We start from the raw sequence: 13,907 nt of genomic DNA, 5'->3' as shown, positions 1-13,907 counted from the left end.
TATTATCAGCGAATCGAATACATTGTACTTATTCATCATTCATTTTAATCCTTTTGGCACTGCTTCTCATTTTTTGTATTGCACTTCTTGTAATAAATTAAATAAACATGGAGAGTAAGGTCGGCCTGGGTTCAATGACAGAAAATGCATAAATATGTATGTACTAGTGAGAAACATATCAACATTGGCGATAGTAACTTTAGTTTTAGGTAATGAGTTTTCAGAAACATTATTTCTTTAATAATTTTTCACAGAAAGGAGCGTGACTGAAGATAACAATGTGTAATGTAAATGAAAAGGGTTGTAATTATTCTGTATAGGTCCAGATAAATAAGCAGAACACTCAAGTGACAGCACTGAAACATACGCATCTTACTTGGAAAATAGATATGGATTCCTGTCATATTCCCTCCCTAAACACAATTGCTTGATTATCTAAACAGAGTGAAATTCTATAAAATCTTCTCGGTGTCCAGACTGCTTCAAATCGGAGGAGTTTAAAATGGTTCAAATGGCTCTGAGCACTGTGGGACTTAACTTCTGAGGTCATCAGTCCCCTATAACTTAGAACTACTTAAACCTAACCAACTTAAGGACATCACACACATCCATGCCTGAGGCAGGATTCGAACCGGCGACCGTAGCAGTCATGCGGTTCCAGACTGTAGCGCCTAGAACCGCTCGGCCACCCCAGCCAGCAGGAGTTTGTGCTTTCAAAGATTAATACATTCTCTTTTGTCAGGAGATGACTGTCTGCTGAAAGTGAATTCTGCTTCCTTTACAGTGGCGTTAAAAGAATGCTATTAGTCGAGTGACGTCGCTTGGAGTTGTAAAGTCTCCTGGAGGGCGCGTTTCACATGCAGAAATGCAGGAAATCGGTAACGCGGTGGCGTGCACTGCACCCCACCCACTCTGAACACTGAAAAGATTCCATACAAGGATTCCACCGGAAAAAATTCGATGTGAGAGTGAAACTGGATTTCAAAAACAACTGGACAGCATTGAAAAATAGTTGATTGGGCTATCACAGTGAAAAGATACATGCTTAAGGCTTGAAAAATGAACATAACAGTCATATTACGCAAACATAACAATTCAAAAACAGAAATAGAGAACTGTTATTAGAAAGTATACAAATCAATACAAATGGAATAAATACTGTCACATGCACGTTCTCTTGAGCTTATCAGTTCTTTTTTAAAAAAAGAGCAATATTAAACATTATCACAAAGCCACAGCCTCCCCCCCTCTCTCTCTCCCCCTCTCTCTTTCACTCACACACACACACACACACACACACACACACACACACACACACACAGAGAGAGAGAGAGAGAGAGAGAGAGAGAGAGAGAGAGAGAGAGAGAGATGGGGTGAGATAAAGAAAGAAGAAAGAGAAGAAAAACTTCAAACCTTTTTTTATGTAATGAGAAATGGCCATTACTCTGGAGATGAGAGACAGCAGTGCTCACAGGTGGATGCTTCCCTGTGACATCCATACTGCCACAGGAATAAGTGGGTTTATCTTCACTTTTACGGCCTGCCCACTGAACTGTCTGTAGATTACCATCTTGACTCTGATCTGCTACACAAATGGGGGAGTGCAGTCCGTGATCCAATACTGGGATTGCAACAGCATCTTCTTCAAAGGCAAGGTTAGAATGCCCGTGTAAAGAATGCTGTGCCGAGTGGTTGCTTCTGATACTTGTACGTGCTGAGACGTCGAGGTGGTTCGAGTTATCAAGTTTCTGTTGGACCGCTGGACGGTATTCGGCGCCACTACTGTCTCTTAGCTCACAATCGCTCCGATTTTCTTCTTTTTCGCCTGTTTGACTGTTTGTCGACTGACGGCCACTGTCTTCAGCATCCACTAGGTGTTTACCTGGTGGCGTGTTAAAGGAACAACCGTCTGTTGTCATCGGAGCCGTAGCTACTGCCAGTTCTTTTGCCTCGCCCCCCTTTCCGAGGCTCGGCGGCGGCGCGCTGTGGGCGGGTGCCAGTACAGGCTCCAGCGCCTGCAGGAGGGCCAGCTCTGCCGCAACGGCAGGAGGCAGCGGCCCGGCCGGGGGCTGGGCGCGCAGCCTCCGCAAAGCCGCCTCCGCCTCGGCGGTCCGCCCCCGGCGCGCCAGCCACGCAGGCGACTCCGGCAGCAGCAGCCACGTGAGCAGCAGCGCGGCCCCCGGCAGCGCCGCCCACGCGCCGGCCGCCGCCCTCCACGGCAGCGCCGCCCCCAGCGCGTACGCCAGCAGGATGCCCGCAGAGATGGACAGCGACGTCCACGTCACGAACGTGGAGCGCAGCCGCGGCGGGGCCGTCTCCCCCAGGTACACCGTCGCCGGCACGCTCGCCAGGCCTGCGAGACATTCAGGTGTACACCAGCGTGTATTAAGAGCGCGCCAGGAGAACAGAATGGTCAGTTTGTACCCAGCGGCAGCGTTTTCTGACAGCACGACTTCGATGCCGGTATGCAGTTCCCTCGTGTCCGCTTCTTTACGGATCGTGGAGCTGCTGTCTGGCGAACACATGTGTGTCGTCAGGTTGGCATTGTGGATACAAGAGAACTGCCGTTGCAGAATAGACTTCTTTCTTCAGGCTAATGCTGCCACTAGGTACAAGCTGGTAATTCGCTCTTTCCTGCCGATCACCTACTAGAATAGCATCAGTAAACCCGACCCCGATTCTTTAAAGAATCGAACTCCCATGTAGAAAACAGCTTCAGACGTCTTATAACTTCATAAATAAGTTAAATATTTGGCTTTAAGCATATGAAATCTTTATGATAGACGACGTAAAACCCTAATTATGATGGTTTCATTAATTCAGGATTCATTCACTGACTAATGAAAAAGTAAATAGCCAAAACCGGATGAGGATAGTCTGGGCAGTTTGCACAGTTTTAAGAAAAACTAGTTTTTCAGGCATCTGAATATTTATCCCCTGAACTACGAGCCGTACAGTGGATTAATTTTGCGATTACATTTAGTGGTATATGTCGATACTGTCTACAAAATGCGATGCAAATAAAGTTGGCACTAAAAAAGTAATAAATTAAATCCTCATGCCTGATGCTGAAGTTTTACTGCATGAGTACGAAAATTCTTTTTCCTTCCATTATTTTGTGCGGCTGTCAGAGAGAAAAAGTTTCGAAATTGTTTGAAATTATGAGTAAAGTTTGCTGGAAGTCGCTAAGTGCTCTGCTAAGTGCGTCTGCCATGTAAGCAGGAGATCCCGGGTTCGAGTCCCAGTCGGGGCACACACTTTCAACATGTCCCCAATGAAGTATATCAACGCCTATTTGCAGCTAGGGTGTCTGTTTAGTTATCATTTCATTCTAGCGAAGCTGCGTGGTCATCAACGGTAACTGTTCTTTCGGGAACAGATATTACTTCCATATATAAATTACGGAAGTGAATGATAACCTACGCAACTCGCTGTTAGCCTATAAACGAAAGTTACCGTGGCCAAACTATTACAATATAGAACGATTTTTTGTCGCAGAGATATAAAAGTGACGTTGCTCTGTGCCCAGTTTTCGTTTGACGCAGCACATTCGAGTCGGCCGCGGTGGCCGTGCGGTTCTAGGCGCTGCAGTCCGGAACCGAGGGACTGCTACGGTCGCAGGTTCGAATCCAGCCTCGGGCATGGATGTGTGTGATGTCCTTAGGTTAGTTAGGTTTAAGTAGTTCTAAGTTCTAGGGGACTGATGACATAAGATGTTAAGTTCCATAGTGCTCAGAGCCATTTGCAGCACATTCGTTTTCTCGTTGTGGAGGTGGAATAAACAAGAATACAACCATTTTGTTTGCATTGGACGAAATTTGTATGTTTTTCGTCTCAAGAGTGGACTATAGAGTGAAACTTATTCCAGATAACATTCCTCTGCTAATTGAAAACATTTTCGTCTTACACCCTCCACAGACTCACAAAATGCCGCTTCGTTGAAGGCCATCTGATCCGACAATCGGTCATTTCGCTTTGTCAGTGCTACTTTACAGCAGCAAGATCGCGTACTCACCTTCCGTACTAACAATAAGTCACGACTAACCTTACATTCCTGCATGCTTCAATAAGAGAGAAATAATCTACGAGTGTGAAGCGACTGTTCTCACACACTAGAGTGCTGCAACGCTCCATGTTTGACCGGTCACGGCTCGCCTGTTGACGGGGGGACCGAGCCGCTCGTGTCCGGCCCCACACGGCTCGCCTCGGTCACGTACTCGCCCCATGTCTGATGTCCGGATTCCGGACACGCGGATAACCGAGCATGACCGGTCACCGCTGACGTCTCACCTCGCCTCGCCCCGGCTCGGCTCGGCTCGCTGCTCTGTACTGTACAAAGCCAATGCCTCTCTCTCTCTCTCTCTCTCTCTCTCTATTTCTGTCTCTCTCTCTCTTTCTTTTAATACAAAAGTAACGTTTCCAAGAACGGGTACGTTACACAGCTAAATTCATAGAGCACTTTCTTTTATAATATTTACTCCCGTCTTCCTAACGTCCGGGAATTTTGTTGTAAATAAAACATTGATCAGAAGAGACCAATCTGTGTTAATGTAATGAGATGTGAGCGTCAAATAGTGCACCTGATAACGCGAATCAGACCACATATCAACTATCGCAGCACATGTTTTATTAATAACTTCCGCAATAACAGAAGGCATTATACTGTTTCGTATTGCATCAGCTTGTTCTTTGACATATCTGCTTATAGTAGAGGGATGTGGCATGACATCTGCCACGTTAACTTTTCCATAATGCGCACCTAGATGTATTAACTCTTGGCCTAGTTCTCTGAAACCTTCACCGCAAACAGCATTAAAAGGTCTCATATCTTTAGCACACATTGCAACACACATTGCTGTAATACTATTTTTTATTACTGCCGGTATTCCTGAAGGAGCTGTATCTTTGTGAGGTTTCTTGCAACTGTGTTTCTTTAAAAGAGTGGTTCCCGATTGGAAACACAATAATGTGGAGCAGTTTATGCACGATACGTATCCAGTAGACGCACTGTTTTCGTCTACAACCACCAAAAATATGCTCCGTACTTGGCTTTTTAGACCTTCCCGTCTCTTCAATGTGTAAACATTGATTTCAATCTTACGTCTTACTGCACTGGTTTCCTCGCACTGCATGATTGCAGAGAGAGAGAGACACACCGCAAATGAGTAGCCCGTACTGGCTGCAGTCTCACACGGATAATGACACGTGTAATGTGTTTGAAGTTGTGTGTACGTATTCGGTCACGGCTTCTATGCTCGGTCACTAGAACTAGTGCGGGCAGTCTATCCAGTTAGGGTGTGCTCGCCCCATCTCGTATTTTGTGCTCGCTTACTCGGTCATGCAGGACTCTATCACACGCGTCATACTCGCGGAACTACAGTAGAACCTCGCTAATCCGACCTTGGGCGGAGGGGCTCGCCGCTTAGTCCGAGCATCCCGTGTCCGGTGTCTGTTTGTGTATGGCCCGCTACAAGAATTTTCGATGACTCATCATATGCGAGCTGGATCAGTAGGCACCTGACTGTTGCTAGGTGCCGTAGTTCCATCAGTTTTAGTATGAAATAACTTGTTTCTAACTCGATCAACAGGTGTTGGTGTGTAAACATTTATTTTATAAATTAGTGATAATGTTGTTCTTACATATTAAAGTGTGCAAAACTAAATTATGGCACCAACTAAAAGTAAACATGTGACACCGTCTTTACAACCGGACAATAAGCCCATTGATGTTAGTGAGTGGGTCAGTTCGGTTGATGTTGACTGCACAACAAAGAAGGATTAGCTGACAAACAAACCATTGACGCTGTAGCTTGAACAACCGATGAGAACGAGAAAGACGGCGAAGACGACGAAGACAATAAACCTACGGCTCAAATGTCACATACAGACGCTAAAAACGCATTTGATACAGCCGTTCGATGAATCGAACAAAGCTCTTCGTCTACCCCATTACACATTTTGTGGATTAGGTAATGGGGAAACATCGCGGCAAAATTAGGGTTGTCATCTGCTAAGCAGAAGAACACTAAATTCTTTTTTAGTCCTGCTTACGAACAGAACTTTCTCTTGCTTCAAACAGTTTAGTGAAAATGAGTTGTATGTCAATGAAGCACTGTAATGAGGTACGTACAGATGTTAAACTTTCACTCACAGTAACAATATTTTACTGTACGATACATATTTTACAGTACAGGCACTACTGTACAGTACAATTTCGTGTAAGACTTTTTAGTGTGGCAACGTTTCTTTTTTCATTTTGTTACTGTTTTAACGTGGAACAATGTTTCAGACAGTATTTCCAGTTGGAAATTAAAGTTGCACTGTGGTGTATTCTGATGTTGTGTGTTAATAAAAGTTTTCCTCTGATAATCCTACCCTTTTTGCGTTCCGATCATGCTCCCGGTCCCGCAGTGGACGAATTAGCGAAGGTCTACTGTAGAACGGGAACGAAGGAAGCCCATTACCACCGATACGACAGCGGAGCCTTGACTTGTGAAGTACGCAGCCTGAATATTAGAGTCGTATTTTGATCTCTAATGCATACGACGCTATGAGAAGCGAAATCGCGAGACTTTGGACCACACTACACTCCTCCACTTAGTTACTGGCGATTGTTGTTCGGCCCATTGAAGACGTGCAGTTTCTTGTGCCGCTGTGAGCAGTACGCTTTTGTGAGGTCTTCGACTCCAAATTTTCACTGCATGAAGTTCCCACCGCAATAGCCGCTCGGATATTGCTTGAGATAGATGTGGATTCACTGATACTATCAATTCATGACCGGTTTGAAACCGATTAACGCTACCAGAAAGCTCTTTTGAGGAGGTGACTAACACACTGAGGAGGTGACTAACACACTGACAAAAAAAAAAAAAAAAAAAAAAGAGAGGCGAATCACCCAGAAAGAAAAGAAGAAACGAAATGAAACTTCATAGGTTGGAGGGTATGTGATGTTCTTTCAATGATTACAAAATAGAATCAACTTGACAAGGAACTTGGAAGCACGAGCCCAATTATCATTATGATCTTGCACCCTTCTCGCCTGAAAGCATGCACTGATTTGGTTCGGAAGGACATGATGATACAGGCTATATCTTCTCTCGAGGCAAACTGGATCATAACTTTTGCAACTGCTCCTTGATATCCATGGTACTACCACTGGTGGAGAGTTGATGTCCGAGTTTGTCTCCCAAATGTTCTATCAGGGACAGACTTCGAGATCTTGCTGGTCATGGAAGTACCTCAGATTTACACTAATAGTTAACAGAGACACGTGCCATGTGTGGCTCAGCATAGTCGCGTTGAAAAATGGCACCACGATACTGTTGCGTGAGAGGCAACACATGAGAACAAAGGTTGTCCATGAAGTACCGCTGTACTGTTCTATTAGTACCAGTCGTGAGGTCATACCTGATGGTTTCCAACACCGTGACGCAGGAGTAACACTGCTGTGTCTCTCGAAAACGTTGGAAGGATGGGACCTCTAGCAGGTCACCGCCATACTTGCCAACGATAGTTATCCATCCGGGGTATTGCAGGACTGCAATTCATTGCTGAGCGTAGTATGGCGTCGTTCATCAGCAGTTCATGCTTCCCGGTCATGGCACCAGTCCAAATGCCGTCGTTTGTGTTGTGACGTTAACAGCAGTCTGTGCAGGAGTAATTACTTAGTCGGGCTGCTGAGAGTCTCTGACCAATGGTCCGGGATGACATGGAATGAAGCAGGCTATCTACTACTTAAAACTTCCTGGCAGATTAAAACTGTGTGCCCGACCGAGACTCAAACTCGGGACCTTTGCCTTTCACGGGCAAGTGCTCTACCACCTGAGCTACCGAAGCACGACTCACGCCCGGTCCTCACAGCTTCACTTCTGCCAGTATCTCGTCTCCTACCTTCCAAACTTTACAGAAGCTCTCCTCGCAGGAGATACTGGCAGAAGTGAAGCTGTGAGGACCGAGCGTGAGTCGTGCTTCGGTAGTTCAGATGGTAGAGCACTTGCCCGCGGAAGGCAAAGGTCCCGAGTTCGAGTCTCGGTCGGGCACACAGTTTTAATCTGCCAGGAAGTTTCATATCAGCGCACACTCCGCTGCAGAGTGAAAATCTCATTCTGGTATCTACTACTTGTTCCGACGGGCACAAATGCGAAGTGGTGTGATTGGTGCACAATACAGTGATGCCCTCTTGTGATGGTCAGACGACTATGGCTGCCCTACCGTTCCATGCAGTCCAACATCGGGGCACTGTCACATCCGAATGCCCCCCAAATCTGGATAATTCACAATTCGAGCAGCTGGCCAAATGGACCTTCCACAGTGAAGGCCCTTTCCAACTCTGTCAGATGCTGATAACGCTGTCTGACACGAGTACTCGGTATGTAGGAATTTGACTCAACGTCTGACGCTGTTCGTGCCCCTTATATCGCCTACCAGGCCCAGTAACAACACTGAACATGAACATCCCTCAGATGGCAGTGCTACCTGTGGCACAGTATTGCAATTGTACACTCACGCTCATAAATTAAGGATACTTGCAGAATGTGGTGCCACACAACGTGGCACTACACGAAACTGGCGCTAATAGCATAGGGACATAGGGAACGCACTCGACACCGATCTGTAAGTCCACAGTATTGGTGAAGAACGCCATTGTTTCCTGTGCATGTACCCCGACATAATACGGGATATGATCACCATGCACACGTACACAGGCTGCACAACGGGTTGGCACACCCTGGATCAGGTGGTCGACCAGCTGTTGGGATATACCCTCCCATTCTTGCAGCAGTGCCTGTCAGAGCTCCTGAAGTGTCCTAGCGGTTCGAAGACGTGCAGCGATACATCGACTGAGAGCATCCCAGACGTGCTCGATGGGATCAAGGTCTGGAGAACAGGCAGGCCACTTCATTAGTCTGACATCTTCTCTTTTAAGGTACTCCTCCACGATAGCAGCTCGGTGGGGCCGTGCGTTATCATCCATCAGGAGGAAGGTGGGACCCACTGCATCCCTGAAAAGGCGGACATAGTGGTGCAAAATGACGTACCGTTGCACCTGACATGTTACAGTTCCTCTGCTAAAGACATGCAGGGGTGTACGTGCACCAATCATAATCCCACCCCACACCATCAAACCACGACGATACAGGTTGGGTTGGGTTGTTTGGGGAAGGAGACCAGGCAGCGAGTTCATCGGATTAAGGTCATTGGATTAATGAAGGACGGGGAAGGAAGTCGGCCGTGCCCTTTGAAAGGAACCACCCCGGCATTTGCCTGGAGCGATTTAGGGAAATCACGGAAAACCGAAATCAGGATGGCCAGACGCGGGATTGAACCGTCGTCCTACCGAATGCGAGTCCAGAGTCTAACCACTGCGTCACCTCGCTCGGTTCCATGCAGGTCTCTTTCAAAGACATTAAGAGATTGGTATCTGGTTCCTGGTTCACACCAGATGAAAACCCGGCGAGAATCACTGTTCAGGCTATACCTGGACTCGTCCGTGAACATAACCTGTGACCACTGTTCCAATGACCATGTACTGTGTTCTTGACACCAGGCTTTACGGGCTCTCCTGTGACCAGGGGTCAGTGGAATGCACCTTGCAGGTCTCTGGGCGAATAAACCGTGTCTGTTCAGTCGTCTGTAGACTGTTTGTCTGGAGACAACTGTTCCAGTGGCTGCAGTAAGATCCCTAGCAAGGCAACCTGCAGTACTCCGTGGCCGTCTGCGGGCACTGATGGTGAGATATCGGTCTTCGTGTGGTGTTGTACACTGTGGACGTCCCCTACTGTAGCGCCTGGACACGTTTCCTGTCTGCTGGAATCGTTGCCACAATCTTGAGATCACAGTTTGTGGCACACGGAGGGCCCGTACTACGACCTGCTGTCTTTGGCCAGCCTACATTCGCCCTAGTATTCTACCCCTCACAACGTCATCAATATGTGTTCTTTGAACCACTTTGAACACACACTCACCATTAGCACGTCTGAAAACGTCTGCACACTTACTCGCTGCACAGTACTCTGACATGCACCAACACACCTCTGTGGACTGCTGCCAGCGCCACCGTGCACCGCACGGTCATACCCCGAATTGATTTAAACCTGCAAACCGCCCACCAGAACGTTGTTTCACCATGTATCAGCATTATCCTTAATTTATGAGCATGAGTGTGGTTAGCCTGACATCCGACTTCGTCATCTGGATGCTTCACTTACTTTGTCAGGCAGTGTTTTTTGGCTGAAGAGCTTAGGTAAACACGTTTCATTCCACAGAACTTTCCAAGAAATGACAATGTGGCAGATCGCGGTGCTGAGCTGACCTGTGGCGAGCCCGGTGAGCAGGCGGCCGGCGTAGAGCTGCGCGGCGTGGTCGCGGGCCGGCTGCGGGCAGAGCGCGAGCAGCAGCCAGCCGGCCAGGAAGGGCGCGTCCAGCAGCAGCAGCAGCGGGCGCCGCCCCAGCCGGTCCAGCAGCAGGCCGCACACCACGCAGCCCACCGGCGTGCACATCGACGACAGGCTCGCTGCGGGACACACACCGACACACTCTCACACCATCTCGTAGTGGATTCTACATCTACATTCTACATTTATACTCCGCAAGCCACCCAACGGTGTGTGGCGGAGGGCACTTTACGTGCCACTGTCATTACCTCCCTTTCCTGTTCCAGTCGCGTATGGTTCGCGGGAAGAACGACTGTCTGAAGGCCTCTGTGCGCGCTCTAATCTCTCTAATTTTACATTCGTGATCTCCTCGGGAGGTATAAGTAGGGGGAAGCAATATATTCGATACCTCATCCAGAACGCACCCTCTCGAAACCTGGCGAGCAAGCTACACCGCGATGCAGAGCGCCTCTCTTGCAGAGTCTGCCACTTGAGTTTGTTAAACATCTCCGTAACGCTATCACGGTTACCAAATAACCCTGTGACGAAACGCGCCGCTCTTCTTTGAATCTTCTCTATCTCCTCCGTCAACCCGATCTGGTACGGATCCCACACTGATGAGCAATACTCAAGTATAGGTCGAACGAGTGTTTTGTAAGCCACCTCCTTTGTTGATGGACTACATTTTCTAAAGACTCTCCCAATGAATCTCAACCTGGTACCCGCCTTACCAACAATAAATTTTATATGATCATTCCACTTCAAATCGTTCCGCACGCATACTCCCAGATATTTTACAGAAGTAGCTGCTACCAGTGTTTGTTCCGCTATCATATACTCATACAATAAAGGATCCTTCTTTCTATGTATTCGCAATACATTACATTTGTCTGTGTTAAGGGTCAGTTGCCACTCCCTGCACCAAGTGCCTATCCGCTGCAGATCTTCCTGCATTTCGCTACAATTTTCTAATGCTGCAACTTCTCTGTATACTACAGCATCATCCGCGAAAAGCCGCATGGAACTTCCGACACTATCTACTAGGTCATTTATATATATTGTGAAAAGCAATGGTCCCATAACACTCCCCTGTGGCACACCAGAGGTTACTTTAACGTCTGTGTACGTCTCTCCGTTGACAACAACATGCTGTGTTCTGTTTGCTAAAAACTCTTCAATCCAGCCACACAGCTGGTCTGATATTCCGTAGGCTCTTACTTTGTTTACCAGGCGACAGTGCGGAACTGTATCGAACGCCTTCCGGAAGTCAAGAAAAATAGCATCTACCTGGGAGCCTGTATCTAATATCTTCTGGGTCTGGGGGCGAACCACAGTCGATCGGGACATTCCACCTCGTTTGCAAGACGTATGACAGAGGCAGACTTAGGTGGCCGGTGTGGCCGTGCGGTTCTAGGCGCTTCAGTCTGGAACCGCGTGACCGCTACGGTCGCAGGTTCGAATCCTGCCTCGGGCATGGATGTGTGTGATGTCCTTAGGTTAGTTAGTTTTAAGTAGTTCTAAGTTCTAGGGGACTGATGACCTCAGATGTTAAGTCCCATAGTGCTCAGAGCCATTTGAACCGTGTTTAGAGGCAGACTTCAAGAAGAATGTTTATAATAATCACAATTACAACGAAAGCAGGTCTGACTTGTCGTGGTTGCAAAATACCGACTCGAATTATTGACAGAAGAATGGATGGTTCAAATGGCTCTAAGCACTATGGGATGTTGAGGTCATCAGTCCCCTAGAACTTAGAACTACTTAAACCTAACTAACCTAAGGACATCACACATACATGCCCGAGGCAGGATTCGATCCTGCGACCGTATCAGCAGCGCGGTTCCGGACTGAAGCACCTAGAACTGCTCGGTCACAGCGGCCGGCCATGTGTGTGTGTGTGTGTGTGTGTGTTTGTTTGGTGCTTACTGGCGCTCAACGGCGAGGTTATCAGCCCCCTTGCTCATATTAAAAGTAACAAACGAGAAGAGAAGTAGCAACATGTAACTATACACGTTAAGGCAACGGGAAAGAGTAAAAGACATTACACCGGAGACTAAAACACAAGTAAAATGAAAAAGAAGCTGAAAGGAAGCCACAGGAAAATGACACTGGTTGGCCACTTTTTTATGGGCGAACCAATTACCCTGTGAACATACACTATTGGCCATTAAAATTGCTACACCACGAAGATGACGTGCTGCATACGTGAAATTTAGCCGACAGGAAGAAGATGCTGTGATATGGAAATGATTAGTTTTTCAGATCATTCACACAAGGTTGGCGCCGGTGGCGACACCTACAACGTGCTGACATGTGGAAAGCTTCCAACCGATTTCTCATACACAAACAGCAGTTGACCAGCGCTGCCTCGTGAAACGCTGTTGTGATGACTCGTGTAAGGAGGAAAAATGCGTACCATCACGTTTCCGACTTTGATAAAGGTCAGATTGTAGCCTATCGCGATTGAGGTTTATCGTATCGCGACATTGCTGCTCGTGTTGGTCGAGATCCAATGACTGTTAGCAGAATATGGGATCACTAGGTTCAGGAGGGTAATACGGAACGCCGTACTGGATCCCAACGGCCTCGTATCACTAGCAGTCGAGATGACAGGCATCTTATACGCATGGCTGTAACGGATCGTGCAGCCACGTCTCGATCCATGATTCAACAGATGGGGACGTTTCCAAAACAACAACGATCTGCACGAACAGTTCGACGACCTTTGCAGCAGCATGGACTATCAGCTTGGAGACCATGGCTGCGGTTACCCTGGACGCTGCATCACAGACAGGAGCGCCTGCGATGGTGTACTCAACGACGAACCTTGGTGCACGAATGGCAAAACGTCATTTTTTCGGATGAATCCAGGTTCTGTTTACAGCATCATGATAGTCGCATCCGTGTTTGGCGACATCGCTGTCAACGCACATTGGAAGCATGTATGCGTCATCGCCATACTGGCGTATCACCCGGCGTGATGGTATGGGGTGCCATTGGTTACACATCTCGGTCAGCTCTTGTTGGCATTGACGGCACTTTGAACAGTGGACGTTACATTTCAGATGTGTTACGACCCGTGGCTCTAGCCTTGATTCGATCCCTGCGGAACCCTACATTTCAGCAGGATAATGCACGACCGCATGTTGTAGATCCCGTATGGTCCTTTCTGGATACAGAAAATGTTCGACTGCTGCCCTGGCCAGCATATTCTCCAGATCTCTCACCAACTGCAAACGTCTGGTCAATGGTGGCCGAGCAACTGGCTCGTCACAATACGCCAGTCACTACTCGTGATGAACTGTGGTATCGTGTTGAAGCTGCATGGGCAGCTGTACCTGTACACGCCATCCAAGCTCTGTCTGACTCAATGCCCAGTCGTATCAATGCCGTTATTACGGCCAGAGGTGGTTGTTCTGGGTGCTGATTTCTCAGGATCTACGCACCCAAATTGCGTGAAAATATAATCACATGTCAGTTCTAGTATAATATATTTGTCCAATGAATACCCGTATATGACCTGCATTTCTTCTT

At 47.5% G+C, this 13,907-nt stretch overlaps 1 protein-coding gene across 1 annotated transcript in view; it reads right to left on the bottom strand.

Moving 5' to 3' along the window:
* The window catches only part of LOC126156517 (facilitated trehalose transporter Tret1-like), a 67,680-nt gene that overhangs the window by 34,854 nt on the left and 18,919 nt on the right, over window positions 1–13,907 (bottom strand). The window contains exons 2-3 of the mRNA XM_049916316.1: window positions 10,313–10,513; window positions 1,473–2,353 (exon numbers count right to left, since the gene is read on the bottom strand). Coding sequence (XP_049772273.1) covers window positions 1,473–2,353; window positions 10,313–10,513 — 1,082 coding nt within the window. The remainder of the gene's footprint in view (window positions 1–1,472; window positions 2,354–10,312; window positions 10,514–13,907) is intronic.

The sequence above is a fragment of the Schistocerca cancellata genome, chromosome 2 (assembly GCF_023864275.1).
Source record: "Schistocerca cancellata isolate TAMUIC-IGC-003103 chromosome 2, iqSchCanc2.1, whole genome shotgun sequence".
In the NCBI taxonomy this organism is placed as follows: domain Eukaryota; kingdom Metazoa; phylum Arthropoda; class Insecta; order Orthoptera; family Acrididae; genus Schistocerca; species Schistocerca cancellata.
Note: the sequence above shows the minus strand (reverse complement) of the source record. Positions and strands in the feature narration are given on the sequence as shown.